Here is a 24219-nt window from a genome sequence, read left to right as displayed (position 1 = left end):
CTCGAGACCTTCGCTGTCCAACACAGTAGCCACTAGGCACGTGTGGCTCTTAAGCATTTGAAATGTGGCTAGTCCGAAATGACATCTGCTGTAACTATAAAATACTGTATTTTGAAGATTTAGTAAAAAAAAAAAAAAAGTTAACTCACTAATAACTTTTATATTGATTACATGTTGAAATAGTAATATTTGGATATATTGTATCAAATGGAATATATTTTTAAAATTAATTTTACTTACTTCTTTTTATTGTATTAATGTGGCTGGTAGAAATTTTTAAATTATTTATGTGGTTCGCATTTGTGTTGTGGCTCACATTATATTTCTCTTGGACAGTACTGCTCTTGAGCATCAGACCTAAGGGCAGGGAATTTATCTTGCTCAAGTTTGTGTTCCTTACAGGTGCTAGAACAATTATTGACATAATTTTTATATGCTTAAGAGAAAGCCACTGATGATATTCTGTATTTGAGAATCTTCTCTTCCCTGTATTAAGATCAGCCTCTCTTTAGCCAAACACCAGTTTCTGGTAATTGAAAAGGGCATTGCTTAGTTGGAGAAAGCCAGAAAAGGTAGCCCTAAGCTAGGAAGTTGGGGGAGCTGGGAATGAGTTAAGGATGTAAGACTGGGCCATGCTTCTGCTAAAACAGGCAGCCTCAGATGTAGGACATTTGAACTCTTGAATCAATTAGGGTTTATTCATTTATCAGTTTGAAAACCCAGGAGCTCTAGCTTCAGGTGAGGCTTGATCCAGATGTCAAACAGTGAGACCAGAACTGAGTTTTCTCTCTCCATTTCTTGGATCTATTTCCTCTGTGTTTTTGCATTTATAGGCAGTCTTTCTCCTCTTCCACTGCCAGTAGCTTCCAGGGCCACAGTCTTCCAGATTTGTGTCCAGTGGAAAAAAAGGAAGTCCATTCCCTAATACCTCAAAGATAAGTCCAGAAATTGTCCAGTTGGCCCTGATTACTCAAACTGGGGCTGTGTGCTTGTCTTAACCAGAGTCTTCAAGAAAACAGAGCCTGAGGCAAGGATTAGATGATTTTTTTTTTTTTTTAGGTGCAAACCCATGGTAGCAAGGGTAAGAAAAGAAGGAAGTGTAGCAAGCAACAGTGTGAAGCAAATTGAAGTTGAATAGCCCTGGCTATTGCTTCATGTTGAGCCATGGTCCTCCATAGAGATTCCAGAGTAATTTTATAAAATTAAAATCCCTTGCTATCACTCTCTAGTCAAAAATCCTGTAGGATAAGGCCTAGATATTTATTTAGTAAATTCAGCCAAGACTTCAAGTGTTCATCCAAAACTTCATAAATTTTGTGTAGTATTCCCTGAAGATGTGACACAAACTAAATCTGGGAGGATGAGTAGGAGCTAACAAAGAAGTTAGGCAGAAGGAGGAAAAAATAGCATAGTTGATGACCAGAAACCAGGAAATAGCATGGAATATTTTGAGGACCATAAGATGTTTATGGCTGGAGAGAAGTACGCTTGGGGGGAAATTTGGGAGCCACTACTAGAAAAATAGGCAGTGCTCTATACCAAGTATTCTATTAAGGAATCTGACATTTAGCTTCAAGTTATAAGAAACCATTGAGGGATTTCAAGCAATAATTTGATTAGTTATATGTTTTAGTGTGACCACTCTAGCAGCAGTGGGGACGATAGAGAGATGAGTCCAGATTAGATATAGAAAAAATATTTGGGAATCTATTTAAGCAGTTAGGAAATGCTAAGAGCCTGATTAAAGTACTGACAATGCGAATAGAGCAGAGGATATAAACTGAAGAGATCCTAAACAGAATGTATGGGACCTGGTGACTGATTGGGAAAGGTGATGGATGAGAGGGAGAAGTTTAAACTGGAGAATTGCATGAGTGGTGATACCACTTCCTGGATTAAGGAATACAGATTTTATTGAAAAAATTGAGTTGAGTTTTGGACACACTGACTTTGAGGTGACTATGAGTTACCCAAGTGGAGATATCCAGTGGGATATTGAACATAATGTTTTCTCCTAGAGCTCAGGAGAGATTTGTAAGATATACATGTAGATGTAAGAGGCGTTGGGATGTTAACAAGATCAGACAAAATGTCTAGCTTGAGAAGAGAATTATGCCTAAGGACACAGTTCTGGGGAAGAACAATCACATAACCAACAGAAGGAGAAGTGCCTGTGGGATAAATCGAATGAATGAATAAGCACTGATAAAAGGCAAAGCCAGTGGGTAGGCTCTGAAGCATAATTTATGAAAGACCTCCTTGGGGCAATAGATCTGAGAAGTAAAACTCTTACAATGGCGAAAATCAGCTAAGGGCAAGTGTTTGGAAAGCCAGGCTAACAAACTTAGAGGGAAAAATGCTCAAAAATATGACTCAAGTGAAAAGATGTGAGTAATTAAAGAAGGGGAATCTCCATTTCTTCATCTATAAAGAGAGAAGTTTCAATTAGGTGAGTTCCTAGATCCTTTCCAGTTCTAAAGATCTGATCTGATGAGCCAGCATTGAAGAGTGAGTAGGATCTGGAATGCTATGAACAGTAACCCTTTCTTCTGCTCTCCTGCCCCTCCAGCACCCCACCCGCCCCATTCACCACCACACCATCCACATAGTTCCCACAGAAGCTGAGATCTCTGCCTACAGTTGATTTGTTTAGCAGTGGGCACCTGACCTAGCTGGGCCAGTAAGAGAGCTTCCCCATGACTTTGAGATAAGAAGTGAGAAAGAGAAGACAGTTTTTCTCTGAGTGATGGAAACTGAATATATGTAAAATCTAAAGCTGATGGTAACCATGATTTGCAATGAGGTGTTGAAAACAAAAAAGAAAAGCCAGAATGAAGAAAACACAAGAAGCAGAGGTCGGAGATGGAGAGAAAACTGCCTGGGTTTTCCAAAGCGTTTCAGATCCTGGTCTCAGTCCACTGTTATAATCTATCGCTGCCCTGAATTCCATGAGATACCCCAATATCCCTCTATTAACACCTCTCTTTGAGACTTAACTAACCTCAGTTGATTTCTGTTACTTGTAACTTAAAGATTCTCAACTAATATATTTGAGTGTAGTCAGAGCCCATATGGGAAGGAGATAAGTAAATGGAAGAGGAAGCTGTAAGGTAGGACTAGATGTAATGAAGGATCTTAAGTGCCAGACTTTGGTTTATAACTGAGTAGTGGCTGTGGGGATGAAGATGAGGGGAAATCCATCAACATTTCACAGAATCACTAAAACTTTAATAAAACTTTACCAGAATGAAAAATGAACATGTACAAAATCACTGTGGTCCTGACCTTGGCACTCAGCTTTCACACATAGTAAGCAATGTCAACTAATTAATTAATGCTCTCTTCATTAATTAATGTTTATTAATTAGAAAGTCGTGTCCTACCTCGTTTCTGTCTCCTCTCACATGTGAACAGTAACTCGCTAACATTGCCATCCCGTAAAATGCTACGTATGGTCAGTTGATCAGCTGTGGTATATCCTGCTATATTAAGTACCCTGACTCCATTGTCAGTTTTCCTCCATTCCAAACAAAGGGGTTGCAGCCAAGATTATACTTGCTAAGGCAGGTGGATCAGTCTCTTTAAAGGAACTCTAATTCATCAGACAGTTCCAGACTCAGAAGTCAGGGACTGTAACAGTTGGTGGAGAGATGTCTTCTCCTTCTCCAACTGAGACTTTGGTGGGTCTGGCTGCTATTTGATAACATGCAGATTTCTCTCTGGCTCCAGGGATGGCAAGTGCTGCTCTTTATGGGGATGCAGCTCAGCTGGCACTTCTAGGCTATGTTATTGAGAGAAGCTGATACTTCTTTAATGGATGATGGGGCTGTTGGCTCAGGAGATGCTTCAGCACCAGATATGGTTCCCACAGTTCTGTATCTTGCTGGTGGGAAAATAAATTGGTCCAACCTCTATGAAGGTCAATTTGGCAGTATCCATCATACAAATGTGCATACCCTTTAGCACAGAAATTCCTGTTCTAGGAATTTACCCTATGCATGTACTTACATTGTGAGAAATAAAAATGCATAAGACTATTCATTGCAACATCATATAAATAAAAGATTGGAAATTCAAAAATCCATCTATAGTGAAGTGGCTAAAGTACATTCAAACCATGGAATACTATCAGCTATAAAAAAAGAATGAGGAGGCACTTTGTTTACTGATATGGAGTGACCTCCATGATATACAGTGAAGTAATAAAAGTAATATGTGTTTGTATGGGGGGCTGCCATTTATGCTTAAAAAGTAAAAAATGTATATATGTATTCTCTTGGATTTAAACAGAATGATCTCTGGAAGGGTGTACAAAAAACTTAGTTATAAAAAATGGTTGCCTCTGGTAGAATTTTCTGATGGGGGATGGAGGAAGAAGTCTTTTCACTTACACAACTGACTGTACCTTTTGAAGTTTATACCATGTGAAAGTTCTCCCCATTAAAAAAAAATTTTTTTTTAATTAAAAAAAAATTTTTTTTAATTAAAAAAAAATAGGGGTGGTGATGTTTTAAACAGTAGTCCCCAAATGCTGGTCTGTAAATCAGTGAATGCCCATGATGAATAATTTATTAATCTACAATGAAATCATAAAAGTAATAATGTGTGAATTTTCTATATTGTTGAATTTAATTTGAAGGGCCATCTTTTATTCTTGATTAAGTACTTTGTGTGGAGATATTAGTAGGCAGTAGTTATCAATGTAATGTTTATTTACACAATGGGCAAAATTAGAAGTTGGCATCATTATGTCAATTCCTCCAATTTAGAGTCCTGAAATTCAAAGCACAGAATCACTGATTTAGACCTGGCTTTTGTTCATGTTGAATAATCTGTTTTTAGGCATTATTCTGGAAGGCATTTCTCCTGTGTATTTCATGGTGTCGAGTAAGTGATGAATTATAGCTGAAGGCTTTTCCACATTCATTACATTCATAAGGTTTTTCTCCTGTGTGATGCCTCTGATGTTTCTTAAAGGATGAATCATGCCTGTAGGCTTTTCCACAGCGGTTGCATTCATACGCTTTCACTCCTGTATGAACAGTTTTATGGTTGCTAAGGTGTATCCTTTGCCTAAAGGCTTTCCCACATTCCTTACATTTGTAGGGTCTCTCCCCAGTATGGATTCTCTGGTGATGCGTTAGATAAGCTCTATGACTAAAGGTTTTACAACATGTGGTGCATGCATAGGGCTTCTCCCCAGTATGAATTCTTATATGTTCACTAAGGTGTCTAATCTGTCTAAAGGTTTTCCCACATTCATTGCATGTAAAGGGTTTCTCTCCAGAATGAGTTCTCAAATGTTGGATCAAGCTAATGTTCTGGCTGAAAGCTTTCTGACATTTATCACATACATAGGGTTTCTCACCAGTGTGAGTTCTATGATGTTGATTAAGAGATGAGCGATGTCTGAAGGCTTTGCCACATTCTTCACATTCAAAGGGTTTCTCACCAGTATGGATTCTTTGGTGGGTGGTAAGGGATGCACTTTGACTAAAGGCCCTTCCGCATTCCTTACATCTGAAAGGTTTCTCACCAGTATGAATTCTCATGTGTTCGGTAAGGTGAATGGGTTGTTTGAAGACTTTTTCACATATGTTACATTCGTAGGTTTTTGTTCTTATGTAACTTGTTGGATGATTAATCAAACCTGATTTGTATTTGTTTCTCTTTCTAGGTGTGTCATATTTATGGTGCCTCTGTTCTATAACAACATTAGAACTCACAATATTTTTGCCAAATTTGTAAGTTTTTTGGCCTCTTGTCTTATGGGTCAAGATGGTTTGTCTCACGTCTCTTCCATGGCTATCCTGGTGGTTTTCTAACTCATCATCATATTTTGAGACTTTTCTCAATGTGGAATAAATGACATCATCCCTCATGAACCTTTCCATCATCATGCCATGATAGAACTGTTCCTGTAAAACGTCGTTCTTTGCAGTTGACGCAGCTGTTTCTGTTTTACCCTTCAAGTCTGAAAGAAATGGAAAAAATGCAAATAACTCATATTCATTATGCTTTGAAAAATCAATTATTATACTGGGTATGGACTAGAAATTTAGATAACAATACATATAAAGTACATGAAGTTTTGAGTATATTTAAATATGGTTGGGCAGTCTGGAGAGCTAATGGGAAATTAAGAAACAATGAACCAGGTAAAAGTGTGATTTTATATATAGGGTAAAAATTTGAACATTTTAGTGCTCTTCTTTCTATTAATACTAAATAATGAAATTTCATAAGGCTATGTCTTAACAGTGTCTTTTTAATTCATAACTACTTTTGGAAAACATTCTCAGAAAGATAAAAAGATTTCCCTCTTCCCACTCCAGCTAGTTCAAAAAATAAGGTTTGAGGGAATTCCCTGGTGGTCCAGTGGTTAGGACTGTGTGCTTTTACTGCCAAGGGCTCGGGTTCAATACCTGGTCAGGAAGCTAAGATCCCGCAAGCTGCACGGTGTGGCCAAAAAAAAAAACAAACAAAAAATTTTGAACTAACAGCATTCACAAGAATGTCAAGCTGTCTTTTACTGAAGCTTATATTAATATTTACATATTGTTCTGCTTCCTGTAGTTATTAATCTGTCCCAGGAAGTGTTAATTATACAAAGGAGACTTGTAAGAAACCCAGACTGCTATGTTGCTACTATTGCTATGTTCTATGAAAATATCCTTTCTTTAAAGGATATTTAAAATTCTGACTGTTTTTTTAAAATTACTTATTGCACCATTACTAATATTTCAACTGACAGTTCCATATTCCTGAAAAGTATAACTTCTTGTAGGATTTTTGGTTAACACAGAAGGATCACTGGTACTTCCAAATTCCAAATTCTAAATGAATAGATGCAAAAATAAAGTCTATGTTCTGCAGGCCCCTGATTCTGGTCCTGGATCAGGGAGAAGGAAGAGGAGAAGAAGAAGATAGGGGAAGAGAGAACAGGCCATCTATGACCCCTTCCCAATTCAGTATCCAAGCTGAAGCAGGCCCAAGCTAGGGGAGGAGAGAAGATATAACTTTGAAGTTGGGAGTTTTTATTATTATACTGAATTACACATTTCACTAAAATCAGACTGTTCTTATTATTTAAAGGGACTGGACCACCTATGGGACCTCTCTGAGATTTCATCCAGAGGCAGGGAAAGAACATTCATGGTAGCTATTATTATTATAAGTTGAAAAAGAGAAAACCCAGGAGAATGTACAAATTATTGGAATTAATAACAGAGTGAAACAAGGTGGCTGGCTAGAAGATCAAAACCAGTTATGTTATTACACACTAGCAAAAAAGAGAAAACATAATTGAAAAAATTTATACCATTTAAAATAGCAGGGAATTCCCTGGCCGTCCAGTGGTTAGGACTCCGTGCTCTCACTGCCAAGGGCCCGGGTTCGATCCCTGGTTGGGGAACCAAGATCCCACCAGCTGTGCAGGGTGGCCAAAAAAATAAAATAAAATAGCAATAAAATATAAGTTCTCCAGGAAAAATCTGACAAAAGATGTGCAATGTGTACAAGACTTTAATGGGGGAAAATCCTTTATTTTAAAAAATTAGGAAATATCAGTAAGTGGAGCAATATACCACGTTCCTGGACAGTAGGACTCAATATCATAATATCAATTCCCTCCCAAATTGATCTATAAATTCAATTCTATTCCAATCAAAATACCACGAGAGTATTTTTGTGTGTGTGTGTAATTGATGCACTCATTATATAATTCATATGGAAAAGCAAGGGGCTAACAATAGCCAGGACAATTTTGAAGAACAAGATATTAAGTCTCACTATGAAATATAGTAATTAAGACAGCCTGGCATTAGAAACTTGGCAGGTGACAGAGTGGCATTAACTATTCAATAATTGGTTCTTGGACTGATTATCCAAATGTAAAAAGTTAAACTAGAGCCTCACCTCATACTACATATAAAATAAATTCAGATTTAACCTAAGTATGAAAATCAAAATCTTAAAGATATAAAATAATATATATATTTTTTCTATAAATCAATAAGGAAAAAGGATAATATAAAAATTCACAAAGGATATAAACAAGTAATTTACAGAAAAGGAATCCTGAATAGATGGCCAATAAACATGAAAAATATGCTCCCTCTTATTAGTAATCAGGAAAATGAAAAAAACCAACAAGATATTCACCCACTGAATTTATAAAAATGTGAAACTTTGACAATGACAAGTGTTGACAAAGATGCTGAGTTCTGGAACCTCTCAAAACCTGCTGATAGGAGTACTAATTGGTGCAACTAGTTTGAAGAACAATTTTGTAAAACCTAGCAAAATGAAGGTGACCCAACAAGTCTGCTTCTATCAAATATCTCAGAGAAACACGAGAAGTTTTACACAAAGTTTTACTCCAGTATCTTTGTAATTCCCAAATTTAGAAACAGTACAAATGTCTATCAACAGGAAAATGGATAAACTGTGCTTTATTAATTCAACAGAAATGAATGAACCAGAACAATATGGATAAATATCAACGGTGTTGAATGAGAAAAGCAAGTGGAAAAGTATATATACCATTTATTTAAAGAATAAGAACATGCAAAACAGCATTATATATTGCTTGGGGATATACACATGCAATACAAGTATGAAGATACATATACAAATGAAAATATTTAAACTCAGAAGAGTTAGTTGTTTCAAAAGGTAGGAGGGGAATAGCGGGGCTTAAACTCTGTTTTATTTCTTAATCTAGGTGGAAGCTACATAGAAATTTATTATAATGTTCTCTATGCCTTTCTGAATATCTAAGATATTTCATAATAAAAGCAAAGTTTAAGGAGATTGTTAAAAACCATTGGATTTGATGAGAAGGAATCCTGTGGTAATTTCTCTTGCAGGACTTTCCATAAAATAGTTATTACAATAAATAAAGATACTTGAGTTAAAGGGAGAGTGAGAATCAAACTTAGGATTGTAAACTGAAAAGTTCGTGAAAAGTAGAAATAGAATGCAAGAGAGAAGATTAAAGATTTGTAGAATGCAGTGAGAGTCCTGAAAAGAGATCTGTTTTCTTTGAGGAGAGACCACGTACATCTGACTGCTTAGGGAAAGGAGCTTTCGATTGGCAGACTTTAGGATACTGAAGAAAGAAGGAAAATCAAGTTTAACCTTAATGAAGAGAAGACTTCTTTTCCCTCCAACTTCAGTGAATTTTGCAAGGTTAGGTGAAGGAAAGCGGTGCAAAGGGAGGGGTAAAATCGGGTTCAGTGCATGCCTGTCCACCCTCTCAGCCTTCCCGCAGCCTGGGAAGATGCTGGGCACTCTGGCCTACATACTGAAAGGCACCATCTGCCTTGGTCTCACCTGAACTGGGATCTCCTGGGCCTTCTTTCTCTGTCATCCATGGCGCTTCTCCTTTCTCCAACTGGGAAATCACACTAGGTTTGGAAAGTTGACATCCTACTTACGGAGTGAAAAAAAGGGTATGAATATTTACGCTGAGGTCTAAGAACCATCCCTGGAAGGTAGTTCCAGTCCTCTGGTATTTAGGGTCTCTGAAAACAGAAAGGGGCACCACAGCATGTTTTTCTGTTCTCACTCTACAAAGTAAAACTGTTCCCCCAAGGGAGGAGATTCAGGTATGCTCTGGCTTGATTTTCAAAGGAATGAGACATCTATCTCCAACACAGAACCCAAGGCCAGGCTCCAGGGAATCTACAGCATTTAATAATTTAGGAATAGTGACTGTCCTGTAATGGGCAGGTTTCTGGACGTATGTGTAACCCATGCTTACCCACTGAGACCAGGTTCCCATAGTTCTCCAGCATCACCTCCCGGTACAGATTCCGGTGAGCAGGGGCCAGCTGCCCCCACTCCTCCTGGGTGAAGTCCACAGATATGTCCTTGAAGGTCAACAGTTCCTAGAATATCAAATATATTCCTTTTCAGTCTGAGACCACCTTCATCAAGATCCAAGATGTTCTTACAGTATTCTAAATTCTGAGAGATTCTAAACTAGTTTTACTGGGAGCCTCCTCTGGATCTGTTTGGTGATTCTCGGAGACTACCATAAATAATTAAACATACAGAAGGACAGATGGTCATATATGTCTTAGAAAAAAATTAAGCAGGATAAGGGGAACAGGGAGAGCCACAGTGAGGATGGGGAGGATCTTTCACGTAGGGTGGCTGGGGAAGGCCTTCCTAAAAGGGTGATATTTGAACAGAGACATGAACTCAGTGAGGAAGAGCCACATGGAAATCTAAGGGGAGAGCCTTCCAGATGGGGACAAAGGACCTGAGGTGAGAGTGTCCTTGGCTTGTCTGAGGAACAGGAGAGTAGCCAGCATTGCTGGAGGTGGGCTAGTGAAGGAGAATGCAAGGAGATGAGATCAGAGGGCCTGGGGGAGGGAAGAGAGAGGCTTTTAGCACTTATTGTCACAAAGACCAGTGCATCCCTGCTGAGCTGAAATTCTGGGGCCCTGCTGGAGTTTAATGCAAGAAGAACAAAACTGTCTGGAACTGTGGTCTAACCCCTCCCTAGCTCAAGTACTGAAGAGGTAAAAAGGATCGGACCCTCAGCAGTGGTGGCATGGGGCACTGGTAGTTGGGTTAATCAGAAGTGAACTCAATCAAATTAAAGTGTATCTCAGCCAGAGCTCAGCCACAGCTCTAGGAAAAATATGAATAATCAGTCCCTCACCTTAACCACCAGTCAGAGGAAAAGGCTTAGAGTCTTCTGTAAATAAATGGAACAGACAAAAGAAATAAACAGACTATATCTATGTATCTATCTATCCATATATATCTTTATTTGTTAATTGTTTATTTAACAAGAGAAATTATTCCTTAGCCCAGATATTCATGTTTCATAGTTCAGGAACACAGGTCAGTGACAAACTTCATGCAACTCAACCCAAAGAAATTCTTTACATTCTAAAATCACTTTGCACTCTGAAAGATACCAGCCTTCCTCATCGCCTCAAAATTTTTCATGGAACCACAATTTCTGTAGAAATCTGCATATGCCTTCCTTCTTGGTTCAGCCAAAGCAATCCTGTAGAAAGCTGCAACTCCCAGGGATACAATGAATGCTCTAACAGTATGAAATAGCAGATGCTTGGCCAGGAGGCCATGCATCTGAGGTTTCGTCAAAGAACTGGAAACCATGGTAGTTATTCACCTCAACACCAACGTCCTTCCAGGCTGATGGAGAAATGGACCTATCTATGCATATTTCATCCTCCACCATTCTTTTATACACAATATCTGAACTACAATAAAAAATTATTAGACATACAAAGAAGGAGGAATATCTGACCTATAATCAAGAAAATAAAAACATAAGCAAACACCTAGGTAACCAAGTCATTGGAATTAGAAGAAAAGAAGTCTAAAGAAATTATTAAAATATATGTTGAAGAGGGCTTCCCTGGTGGCACAGTGGTTAAGAACCTTCCTGCCAATTCAGGGGACACGGGTTCGAGCCCTGGTCCAGGAAGATCCCACATGCCGCAGAGCAACTAAGCCCGTGCACCACAACTACTGAAGCCCGCACACCCTAGAGCTCGTGCTCCACAACAAGAGAAGCCATCACAATGAGAAGCCTGTGCACCACAAAGAAGAGTAGCCCCCACTCCCCGCAACTAGAGAAAGCCTGCACACAGCAATGAAGACCCAACGCAGCCAAAAGTAAATAAATAAATAAATTTATTAAAAAAATAAAATATATGTTGAAGAATTTACAATAAAATATGGATAGAATAGGTGAAAACGTGGGGTTAATTGAGGAGAGAGATAGAAATGCTAAAAAAGAACTAAAAGACAATTCTACAAGTGAAAAATACAATATCTGAAAAATCCACTGGATGGGCCTAACAACAGATGGACTCTGATGAAGACAAGATCAGTGAAACTTAACACAGGTCAACAGATAGTATTCAAATGGAAGCACCAAGAGAGAAAAAGAAAAAGAAAAAAACAAAAAAACCTGGGATAATATCAAGTAGTCTAATATACATGTAATTAGAATCTAAGAAGGAGAAGAGAGAATGAGCAGAAAAAAATATTTGAAGAAATAAAGGCTGAAAAATTTCCAAATTTGAGTAAAAAATCAACCCACAAATCCAAAAGCCAGCAAATCCCCCATGGCGGGAATAAAAAAGTCAGAGAATATCATGTCTATGCACATCATTAAAACGGCTGAAGAGCAAAGATAAAAGGGAAGAACATAAAAGTAGTGAAAAAAAAGGTAGGAAAGGAGGAACAAAAAAAACAAGAAAAGTTGGTATAAAACAAAGGAACAAACAGAAAGACATGTCACATCTGGGGAAAGAATAAGAATAATAGCTGACTTCTCATCTGAAACAATACAAGCCACAAAATCATGGAACATCTTTAAAGTGCTTAAAAGAAAAAACAGTCACCCTAGAATTCTATATTCAGTAAAAGATTCTCAAATAGGAGGACCATATAAAGACATTTTTAGATCACCAAAGCTGTGAGAATTCATCATCAGAACACCCCCACTACAGGAAATGCTAAATGACATTCTTTAGGCTGAAGGGAAATAATGTCAGTTAGAAACTTGGAACTTAGTGGTGGGATGAATTGGGAGATACTGATTGACATATATACACTAATATGTATAAAATAGACAATTAATAAGAACCTGCTGTATAAAAAATAAATACAACAAAATTCAAAACTTCAAAAAAAAAAAACTTGGAACTAAAGGAAGGAATGCAAAGTGCTTGAATTGGTAAATGTGTGCAAAGATGAAAGGCTCGTTTTTTTTCCTTTTCTTAATTTCTTATAAGACAATTTACTGTTAAAAGCAAAAATAAGAACAATGTATTATGGGGTGTATAAGATGTAAAGTGAAAAGCATGACGACAATACACAAAGAATGGGAAGAGTAAATGGGAAAATAAGGCTTTCATATTATATGTGAAACAGTATAGTAGTAATTCAACTGTGACATGTGAAAAATGCATATTGTAATAGCTAGAGCAACCACTAAAAACAAATGAAAGAAGTACAGCTAAAAAAGTCATTAGAAGACATAAAATAGAATACTAAAAAAACTGCACAATCCAAAAGAAGGCAGGAGAGGAACAAAGAGACAAAAGAATAGATTTGACGAACAGCAAACAAAGAACAAGAATATACACTTAAATCCCACCACATCAATGATTATGTAACTGTAAATGAACTAAGCAAGCACAACCCAGCTATATTTAAGAAGGTCACACTTTAAATATAAAGGCACAAATACGTTAAAAGTAAAAGAATGAGGGACTTCCCTGGTGGCGCAGTGGTTAAGAATCCGCCTGCCAATGCAGGGGACACGGGTTTGATCACTGGTCCAGGAAGATCCCACATGCCACGGAGCAACTAAGCCTGTGTGCCACAACTACTGAGCCTGCACTCTAGAGCCCACGAACCACAACTACTGAGCCTGCATGCCACAACTACTGAAGCCCGCACACCCTAGAGCCCGTGCTCCACAACAAGAGAAGCCACCACAATGAGAAGCCCGTGCACTGCAATGAAGAGTAGCCCCCACTCGCCACAACTAGAGAAAGCCCAGGTGCAGCAATGAAGACCCAACGCAGCCAAAAATAAATAAATAAATAAATAAATTTTCAAAAAGAAACTAAAAGAATGAGAAAAAGCTATCCTATACCAACAATAACTAAAAACACTGGAGGAGCTATGTTAAATCAGACAAAGTGGGCTTAGGAAAAAGAATATTATGAGGCATAAAGAAGAGACATTTCATAATGATAAATGGTCAGTCCATCAAGAAGACAACAACCCTGTGTTTATGCACCTGATAACAGAATTCAAAATAAATAAAGCAGAGCTGACAGAACTAAAGGGAGATATAGATGAAACCATAATAATTAGAGATTTTAACACTCCTCTCAGTAAATGATGGAACAAGTAGACAAAAATTCATCAAGGATATAGATTTGAACAACCTATCAACCAATTTAACCTAACTGACATTTGTAGAGCACTATACCTAACCACTGCAGCGCATAAATTCTTTTTTTTTTTAGATTCTTTTTTAAAGTAAACTTTTTATTTTGAGATTACAGATTTATTATATAATTTTAATTGTAGATTTACATGCAGTTGTAAGAAATAATGCAGAGATCCCATGTACTCTCTACTGGGGGTAAAACAGAGTTTTAATTGGAAAGGGGCACAAGGGAACATTCTGAGATGGTGGAAATGCTCTATATCTTGATTTGGTTACATGGTATAAACATACGTCAAAATAGAACTATGTACTCTCTTAAGTGTATTTTCCTATATGTAAATTACAACTCACTTTTAAGAAATTTAATCTTATCCCAGTGCTAAGAATCCCACCAGTTTTTGACAAATGTCAGGTGGTAAGAATTCCAGATAAGTGGAATGTAGATATAAGATACCTCTTCAAATAATTAGAATATTATTACTTCTTCCATATTACCAGAAATAACCCTGGAATACATTTCAATCCTAAAAGGTGCTAGCATCTGAATTAACAGAGGAAACTGGGATTGTAAACAGCTAAAAAAATCACCGAGCAAGTAAATACAGGAGATGAGTTCAAATCCTGTACCATCTAATTTCAGAACCCAAGTTCTCACCTAAAACTCTTCTGTCCTCGAATAACATCTCCTCTTTAACAGTCTTCCTTTCCCGTTTATTCTACAGTTTTCCTTCTGTTTCACCTATCCTTCTACCAGGTGGTAAGGACACTGTTTCCACACCCTGTTGTAACCGTGCAGCCTGTCTAATGTGTATGCTCTGTGGCCTGACCATTTCTTCTCTACTCACGTCTTTGGCTGCAGTTTGACCTCTGCTCCAGACACTATTCTAAGGGCCACCTCATGAAGTGATAGATGTACTTCACTAAAAATGTCAAAACTTTATTCTCATTAAGTTTGTTTTTGAGTATGAAATACTCATAAAAATTGAGGTTTATCGGACTTCCCTGGTGGCACAGTGGTTAAGAATCTGCCTGCCAATGCAGGGAACACGGGTTCCATCCCTGGTCTGGGAAGATCCCACATGCCGTGGAGCAACTAAGCCCGTGAGCCACAACTACTGAACCTGTGCTCTAGAGCCCACGAATCCCACGCGCCTAAAGCCCGTGCTCCGCAACAAGAGAAGCCACCGCAATGAGAAGCCCGCACACTGCAACGAAGAGTAGCCCCCGCTCGCCCCAACTAGAGAAAGCCCACACGCAGCAACAAAGTCCCAATGCAGCCAAAAATAAATAAATAAATAAATTTATTAGTTTTTCAAAATTGAGGTTTATCTTAGGTCCCAAGTTTTTAGGGGCTAGAATTATATCACTCATTTTGCTTTCTCTACAAAAATTCACACAACATTAGATCTAGATGTTGGTTAGAAACAAGCGTTTTCTATGAGTAAGGAAACTGCTGCCACTGCAGCCCAGTTTTCTGTAAAAGACTAACTTGCACTGAGTTCCCTGGGTGAAATTCGTTAGCCTCAATATACTCCAACTCCCCAGAAAAGGGCAAGTTATAATCTTAAAAACCAAAAAGCATGTCAAGAAAGTGACAGAAAACTTCAACCCACCTGGGAGTCTCTTGTCAGGGCCCCAGGAGTCACTTCATCCTTTAAACTTTCTCCTTGGGTCTCATCAGCATCCTGAGATAGCAGAGCTGAGGAAGGAAAAGAGCCAGAAAGTTTGCATCTCCCCAAATCCCCCAAATAGAAAAACTGCCTGTAGATCTGCTGAATATGGCCCCCCTCTCAAAACATTCACAGAGGGACATTCAGAGCAACTCAAGAGCAGACTGGAGCCTCCTTAATGAGGAGGATCTGCAGGGCATTGCTTTGGGCATTAACGTTTCCCAATGGCCAGTGCTGGTCCAAAAGCACAGACCTACCAGGCCACTCCTTTGTTCAAAGGTTCCCGACAAGAAAGAAAAATACAAACACCTCCCATGGACTTCAAGGCACTCTATAATCTGCCTGAAGCACATTTTCCCAGCATTAGTTTCCTCTAACCACCATCCTTTATCTGTGGGACCCATACAGTGACCACATTCTTAACCCTTAGTTAGACTAGAACAGTCTCCATTCTCTGAACCACTCTTCAAGGTACCCACTTTTGTATCTTTTCCTCAATTCTTCCGTAAAAAAAACTTAGACATCTTTTAAGGCCCAATTCAATGCTATCTGCTTTGTGAAATTTTCTCTGATAAGTACAATCAGAAGAATGTTTCCTGTCTCTTGTCTTCCAAAAGAATTTTACCATAGAATGTATTTAGGCTACTTTCTATTCTTTTGATCTGAGTATGTGTCTATCTCCATCAACTAATAATTAGCATTAGAGATCATTATTCATTTTTCCATCCATCAAGATGCTTAGCAAAGTCCCCTGCCTGACAGAGCTAGAATATAACAAATACAAGCTGGATTTGAAGTGTTATAGGTACGAACTAAGAGACCACATGAGACATAAAAATTCTTCTGTCCACCCATCTATTCTGACCCAACCACCAAATACTGGGTAATCTTGGTTATGTTTCCCACTGAACTCATATATTTCAAGGTAAAAAGAGAGTTACTAAGCATGTCATTCCTTCTTCCTGGCAAGAGATGAAAAGAAAGAAAAAAATATTGGTTTGGGGTTAAAATGACTGAAACTTGTGAAGGAAAACCACTGGAGGGCTTAAGAAAGTAGAAACCTTTGATCCCAACGTCTGTGAGTCACACTTACACACTTGGGAGCCGCTGGTGGGGAACACCCTGAATTCTGTCTTCCTGTCCTGTGTTTATTCGAGGACACGAGATGGGAGCAGCATGGCACACGTGTCGCAAGGATCCAGTGCTCAGGGCCCAACATTTTCTCTCACAGCTATCCCTTTCCCCAAAGCCGTAAGCATGAGCCCCAAGGACCTCCTTTCCTCCAATTTTCTCCCCTAGAGACACCTCAATGACGTGTGTACCTATCTTTCTGCAAGCAAACTGAGACCCCTTCCTCTACTTCCATCCCCTCCCTCCATCAGCCTCTCTCACCTTCTCCTTCAAACATCTTGGTCACGTCCTCCCACAGGGGCGCCCCTTCCTTGGTCTTCTGTGGATGGTGCAACTTCACCCAGGTGCTGGCCTCAGTGGGCAGGGTAATCAGGAGCTGCTGTAGCATGATGATGCCACCCGACTGGCCTTGTCCACTTCTGGGGAGGACACTGCCAGAGCCTCTGCTGAGATGCCTCACAGTTGTATGGTCCTCCTCTGATCACAATCTCCTGCCCTCAGGACTTTGGCGTACCCCTGCGGCACCAGAACCTAGGGGCTCCTAGAGGCTAATGTGGCTTGAACAGGTCTGAAAAAGTGACTCCTTTCTGAAATTAAGTACTGCCTGCTTGGGAGGTGGCCGGTTGAGTAGGTCTGAGTACATGCCTCTTCATATTCTTCTAGAGGAGCAAAAGGCAGGAGAGGAGGGATCCAGAAAACTGATCATACAGCTAGAACTCCAGAACTTGCAGAAATATATTTAAAACTGCAAAAGATCCAAAAACAAAGATGTGGCATCAATGTGGAAATAAGTATAACTGGTGCTTTGGATGTGGCTTTAATTTCCAGTTCTATACACACTTTCATAAACAGCCAATGACACACAAACACCAAGGATACACAAACATACACAGTCCCTGCCCTGACATCCTTCCTTGTAAGCTGCATGCATCTTCTGCCTGGATACAGACTTGGGAGTTAAGAGGGCAAGCTTAGAAACCAGACAGCCTGGGTTAGAATCCTGACACTTGCACTTCAAAGCTCTAAGACACTTCAGTTCTCTGAGCTTCAGTCTCATCATCTAGAAAATGCAGATAATAAATGTACTTCATAGAGCTGTAACAATACTGGGAATACAGTACCTTCATAGACATTATTAAAAACCTTTTGCTTTGGGTTTCCCTGGTGGTGCAGTGGTTGAGAATCTGCCTGCTAATGCAGGGGACACGGGTTCGAGCCCTGGTCTGGGAAGATCCCACATGTCGCGGAGCAACTAGGCCCGTGAGCCACAACTACTGAGCCTGTGCATCTGGAGCCTGTGCTCCGCAACAAGAGAGGCCACGATAGTGAGAGACCCGCGCACCGCAATGAAGAATGGCCCCTGCTTGCCGCAACTAGAGGAAGCCCTCGCACAGAAACGAAGACCCAACACAGCCAAGATAAAATAAAATAAATAATAATTAAAGGTGCTAATAATTTAAAAAAAAAAACCTTTTGCTTTAATGTTGCAATCATAGCATTACCTTTTAAAATTATTTTTTAAAAACAATTACAGATCTGAATTTAAAGTTCAAGTATCTCAACTGATGGAATAATCACATGGCTGTGTTTTCACATGGGCAAGTAGTGACAGACACAGCACCACCCACGTGGATGCCCAGCAGCTGGCAAGTCCTTTTAACCTCTGGGTTAAGATACATCCTGCTTTCAGAAACGTTCAACTGGGGGAGAGGGGTATGTCTTCAAATGGAGGAAATATAGTACTTTGAATATAATGAGGACTATTGCATAACTGTTTGTAGCAGGAAAATTTGGAAACAGCCCAAATTCATCATCTCATCGAACCCCCTGGCATCTGAACATGTGCCTCCACAGCGACCAGGTCCAGTGTATCCCGGCCCCAAGAACAGTCCTAGTCCTAGCTCCCTGGAAAGGGAGCCGGCCTAACTTTTTGGAGTTTGTGGGGCAGGGTGTTTGGCTTCTTCTTGTTTTCAGCTGTGACTGATGCAGAGAAAGGAGCTGCCTCCTATGGATAGGAGCATGTAGGAAAATATCTTAACCCTGAATAAATAAAAAGTAAAATGGCTTGTTACCAAAGTGAGGAAACTTTCGAATCTTATGAAATGGTTAAAAACAGAGAAGCTTCATTTCGAGACGCCCCTTCTCACTGCTCCCAGAAGTGCCTCCCTCGGACTTAAGAGACTTGCAGACACAGGCAGCTTAGCTTCCTACTCACCAGACCGGCCTTGGACGCTGGCAGGACGAGAGATTGGGGGCGTGAGAGAGCCCGTTCTTGAGGCTTTCAGCTCCAGAGGGTGTCTCTTTAGAGAAGGGCCGTGGGTAACAGATTTTGTTCTTTCCCGGCCTTTTATAGACAGACCACATCCCCACCCAACACAATGATTCTTTTAAAAACGCCCAACGTTCACGCAGGCTTCCTTCGGAAGCTCAGAGGACTATCGGCCTCCGGACGGGACCGGGGAATCTTTTCCAAATTCCCGAGAGGCGGCCTAGGGCGGGTGCTGCGGCACCAGGTGAACCCACCGCCCCTCCAAGGTATCCTTTCCCGGCCGCACCCCCGGGAGAGGGGCTTTGGGGGCCGCAATGCGAGGGGTGCCCAGAACCGGCTTCCCGCAGACCTGGGCGAGGCTACAGCTCGCCGGCCGCTGCTTTGATGCCGGCCCGGCGGCAGCAGCCAGGCCCACCGGCGCCCAGCTTCCTGGGCCGCAGCCCGGGTGTCCCGGTGCCTCCACCCTCCCGGCGCGCCGTCGCCTTTGCCCGTGCCCCGGGTCGCTCTCGCCCGGACCCTGGCGGGTTCGGGGTGCGGCCCCCGATGCTGCGGCGCAGCCACAGACCCCGGCGCCCGCCCTTCTTCCGGCGGCTCAGCACGCCTGGCCGCCCGCTCCGCCCACGGGGAGCCGCGAGGGCCCCGCCCTCTCCAGGGAGGCAGGCGCTCCCGAAAACCCGGAACCCGGACTCCGCCGGATTCCCCCACGGCACGCGTGCCCCCAGGGCTGCCAGACCCTGGTCAGCGGCCACCCAGGCGGACCGCTTGCGTTTCCTGACTGTGGTCCCAAGAGACTAGGTGGCCCGCCCAGCTCTTCTGGTGGGGAAGCCCTTTCTCTGTCGTTCATTCATTCATTTATTCAACTATCTTCTGAGTGCCTAGATCTGCCACACATTGTTACAGGCTCTGGGGAGATACCAGTTATCAAAAAGCAGTCCCTGCTTTCTTGGATCTTAATTCTGGCAAAATTAAATAGATAATAATATTGTAGAAAGGGAATATTGCCTGCCATTCCAGTAAACAACAAATTGCCTGACATCAAGCCATCAGCCACCGCAGCCCTCACTGAGAGGGGAATTCAGGATGGAGACAAACAGGAAACACTCTGCACTCTGGATACTGGCCCTAGATAGTTAAGATGCGTATCTAAGGAATAATTTCAATGAGCCCAGACTCTTGCATCTTCCCATACATAGAAAAGCACTAAAATCATTAAGTTTTTTTGAGATGTCTGTAGATTAACAGTAATCGTTTTATGTTTGACTACATGTCTTTCTTCAGCAAAAAATCCTATGTATCCTGGCTCCTCCCTTACCTCTTCAAAGCAGTTCCTCAGAGCTATCTGAGAGGCTGTCTCCCAGGCTATAGTCCTCAGCAAGTTCCCCAAATAAAACTTAACATGCAACTTTTAGGTTGTGCACTTTTCTTCAGTCCACGATAAGTAGAAAAATAAAGAGATAATCCCCCAAGTGATGGTAAGGGCTATGAAGAAAAAGGAGGTAGCGTGTGGAGAGGGGGATAGGCGATGACTGGAGTTCCTCTTTCTGGTAACAGTGGGCTAGCATATTTATATCAACCCACCTCAGGAAACAACAATCAAATTAAAAAAACTCTGGAATACATGCAGAGTATGTGAAGTTCTTAAAGGAATGTATTAATTTGCTAGAGCTGGGCTTCCCTGGTGGGGCAGTGGTTGAGAATCTGCCTGCCAATGCAGGAGACACGGGTTCGTGCCCTGGTCTGGGAAGATCCCACATGCCGCGGAGCAACTGGGTCCGTGAGCCGCAATTACTGAGCCTGCGCGTCTGGAACCTGTGCTCCGCAACAAGAGAGGCCACGATAGTGAGAGGCCCGCGCACCGCGATGAAGAGTGGCCCCTGCTTGCCACAACTAGAGAAAGCCCTCGCACAGAAACGAAGACCCAACACAGCCATAAATAAATAAATAAATAGATAGATAGATAGATAGATAGATAAATAAATAAATAAAATTATTTAATTTGCTAGAGCTGCTACAACAAAATACCACAGACTAGGTGGCTTAAATAACAGAAATTTATTTTCTCACAGTTTTGGAGGCTAAAAGCCCAGGATCCAGGTCTCAGCAGGATTGGTTTCTCCTGAAGCCATTCTCCTTGGCTTACAAATGGCTCCCTTCTCCCTATGACCTCACATGGTCTTTCCTCTGTGTGCTTTCATGCCCCTAGTGTCTGTCTATGTGTCCAATTTTCTTCTTCTTCTTATAAGGACACTTCTTAAAATCTCCTTATATGAAGATTGGATTGGATTAGAGTATACCCCAATGCCTCATTCTAAATTAATCACCTCTTTAAAGTGACCAAGCTTAATCACTTGAATATGTGATTAAATACAGTCAAATTCTGAAGTACTGGGGGTTAGGATTCCAACATCTGAATTTTAGGGGGATGCTATTCAGCCCATAGCAAGCTGTCTAAGAGATGGCATGATATTAGGGAATTGCCAGACCAAAAGCTGGAAAGCCAGGATCCAGGGACATGATATGACTTGGAAGATGCCTTTGCTGAGGGTATTTACCTAACTGGAAAATTATAATTTTTCACTTCAAAGAAGAAAAAATAAATAAAATACAGTGTGTGGGGAGTGAAATAGAAGACCCTCTGTATAATAACTGGGACCCCAAAGGGCTATACGCTCAGGAGAAGAATGAATTGGAAGTGGAACAGCTTCAGGGGAATTTACAGGCTAGGGTCAAATTGCCTGTCCAAGTCTTGATTTTGGTTTAAGGTGGGCTCTGATTGAGATGCTATCAGATGCCTGGCAAAAACAAACACAAATCCTCTCTGGAGGAAAGCATTATAATTATAGGCCTTAGATTGTTCCTACATGTAAGTTTTCATAGAAATGGTGAGTACAGAGTTAAAGATAGGCTGGTACACAGGGAAACTAGACTCCTAGTGAGTGTTTCAGCAGAAACACAAACAACAGAAATAGATCTACAAAGACAACTGCTTTTGGAATTACCAGATGCAAAGTATAAAACAAGTTATGTTTTCTTTGTTTAAAGAAATAAAAGATAACTCAGACAGTTTTGGCAGATACCTGGAAACTATAAAAAGTGATAAAACATATATTTTTAAAAAACTAAATAGAAACTCTATGACAAATACACTAACAAAATTAAGAATTCATTGAATGCATATAATGGCAGATTAGACATAGATGAATAGAGAATAAATGAAATGGAAGATAGGTCAGAAGAGATTATCTAGAATGAAGCATTAAGAAAAAAAAGGATGAAATATATAGAAGAGAGAATAAGAGACATAGATGTTACAGTGAAAAGATCTAGCATAAGTTTAAGAGGAGAGACAGAGACAGTATTTGAAGAGATAATGGCTAAATATTTTTCAATACCTGTGAAGGCAAACAGATGACAGATTTAGGAAGCCAAATAACTCTCTAATGAGTTAAATAAAAAGAAATCCACATCTAGACACATCATAGTGAAACTGAAAAAAACTAAAGACAAAGAGAAAATCTTAAAAGTGTCTGTGGTAGTTTTAAAATATGCCCTTTCCTTCCTCCCTCTCCCCTTGAATGTGAGTCAGACTAACTTCTGAAGAATAAAATGTGGGATTCCCTGGCAGTCCAGTGATTAAGACTCCATGCTTCCACTGCAGGGGGCGTGGGTTAGATCCCTCATCTTGGAACTAAGATCCCACATGCCATGCAGAGTGGCAAAAAAAAAAAAAAAGACTGGAATGTGGTAGAAGTGACAGTATGTGATTTCAGAAGTTAAGTCACAAAAGATTGCCACTTCTGCTTTGCACACTCTTTGATTGCTTGCTCTGAGGAACTTGCCAGCCATTTGAGTTAGCCATCTTGGAAGTGTATCCTTTAGCCCCAACCAAGCCTTCGGATGACTCCAATCTCAGCTGACATCTTACTGCAACTTCATATTGACTGAATTCTGAGCCAGAACCTCCCAACTAAGCAGCCTCTGAATTACTGACTCATTAAAAAATGTGAGATTTAAAAATGTTTATATTTTTAAGCCATTAGGTTTTGGAGTTACTTATTATGCAGAAATTCCTAATTAATACAGTGGCAAATTTTGATAACTAGCACAAGCAGCATTGTGACAGCTAACTTATCATCAGCGATAATGGAAGCCAGACGACAGTGGAATGAAATCTTCAATGTGTTGTGAGGAAATGACAACACAGAATTCAATGCAGAATTTTTAAAAAATCTTTCAAGAATAAAGGAGAAATAAAGACATTTTCAGACAAAAAAAATGAGAGAGTTTGCCACTAACAGACTACATTAAAGAAAAATTTCAAGGCTGAACTTTAGGTAGAAAGAAAATGATTCCAGACAAAAGGACAAAAGTGCAAAAAGGAACAAAGAACAAAGAAAAAAAATATGTAACTATAAATGAGCATTAATGATGTAGAGTAAAAATCTTAATAATTTGTGAGGTTAAAAAAATAGATTTGGAGATACAGGGATATATGTATATGTATAGCTGATTCACTTTGTTATAAAGCAGAAACTAACACACCATTGCAAAGCAATTATACTCCAATAAAGATGTTAAAAAAAAAGATTTAATATCCAAAAACAATGGCATAGAGGTTGGGAAGAGGGTGAATTGAGTTAAAGTATTCTAAGTTAAAGTGTCATAGTTAATGTGCTCTAAGGACTATTGTAGAGGAGAGTAGAGGTATTCATTAACATTACATTCTGATAAGTAGAAAATGTATGTTGTTAGCCAGTAGACTTATATTACTGAATATGAAAACCTATTATAAAGTTATAGTGTCAGTAATTAAGACAATGAGGTAGGTATTGGTGCAAGAATAGATAAACTGACAATGGAACAAGAGTCCAAATTCAGACCTACATATAGACCATCACCTGATTTAGGACAAGGGTGGAGGAAAAGAAGTTCTTTTAAATAAGTTGGTGATGGGTCAGTTGGACCTTTATATTAACCTCTACTTTACAACATAAACAAAAATCAGTCCTGATGGATTGCAAATCTAAATGTGATAGATAAAACAAAATTTTTTATAAGAAAGTAGGAGAGTATTTTTACAACCTTGAAATGGGCATAGATTTATTACATGGAATAAAAAGTGCTAAACATAAAAGACAAAATTGATAAATTAACCCCTATTAAAATTAAGGACCAGAGATTTCAGG

The 24219-nt window shown here is 39.9% G+C and overlaps 1 protein-coding gene across 4 annotated transcripts; it reads right to left on the bottom strand.

Moving 5' to 3' along the window:
• Nucleotides 1–3209: 3209 nt before the first annotated feature.
• Nucleotides 3210–19629, bottom strand: ZFP69 (ZFP69 zinc finger protein). Of its 4 annotated transcripts, none has more exons than XM_057532009.1 (7): nt 18980–19629; nt 17026–17509; nt 15577–15662; nt 9767–9893; nt 9337–9435; nt 7322–7429; nt 3210–5974 (listed from the first exon to the last, which is right to left on the bottom strand). In XM_057532009.1, exons 2-7 carry the CDS (start codon nt 17150–17152, stop codon nt 4839–4841), a joined length of 1683 nt encoding a protein of 560 aa, XP_057387992.1. In that variant the 5' UTR covers nt 17153–17509; nt 18980–19629; the 3' UTR covers nt 3210–4838. The 4 variants fall into 4 exon arrangements, with proteins under 4 accessions (XP_057387992.1, XP_057388000.1, XP_007164757.2 ...); XM_057532017.1 differs by having other exon boundaries at nt 9337–9432; XM_007164695.2 differs by lacking the exon at nt 7322–7429.
• Between the last annotated feature and the right edge of the window lie 4590 nt (nt 19630–24219).

The sequence above is a fragment of the Balaenoptera acutorostrata genome, chromosome 1, assembly GCF_949987535.1.
Source record: "Balaenoptera acutorostrata chromosome 1, mBalAcu1.1, whole genome shotgun sequence".
Classification (NCBI taxonomy): Eukaryota; Metazoa; Chordata; class Mammalia; order Artiodactyla; family Balaenopteridae; genus Balaenoptera; species Balaenoptera acutorostrata.
The sequence above is the reverse complement of the archived record's forward strand: the minus strand, read 5'-3'. Positions and strand labels throughout refer to the sequence as shown.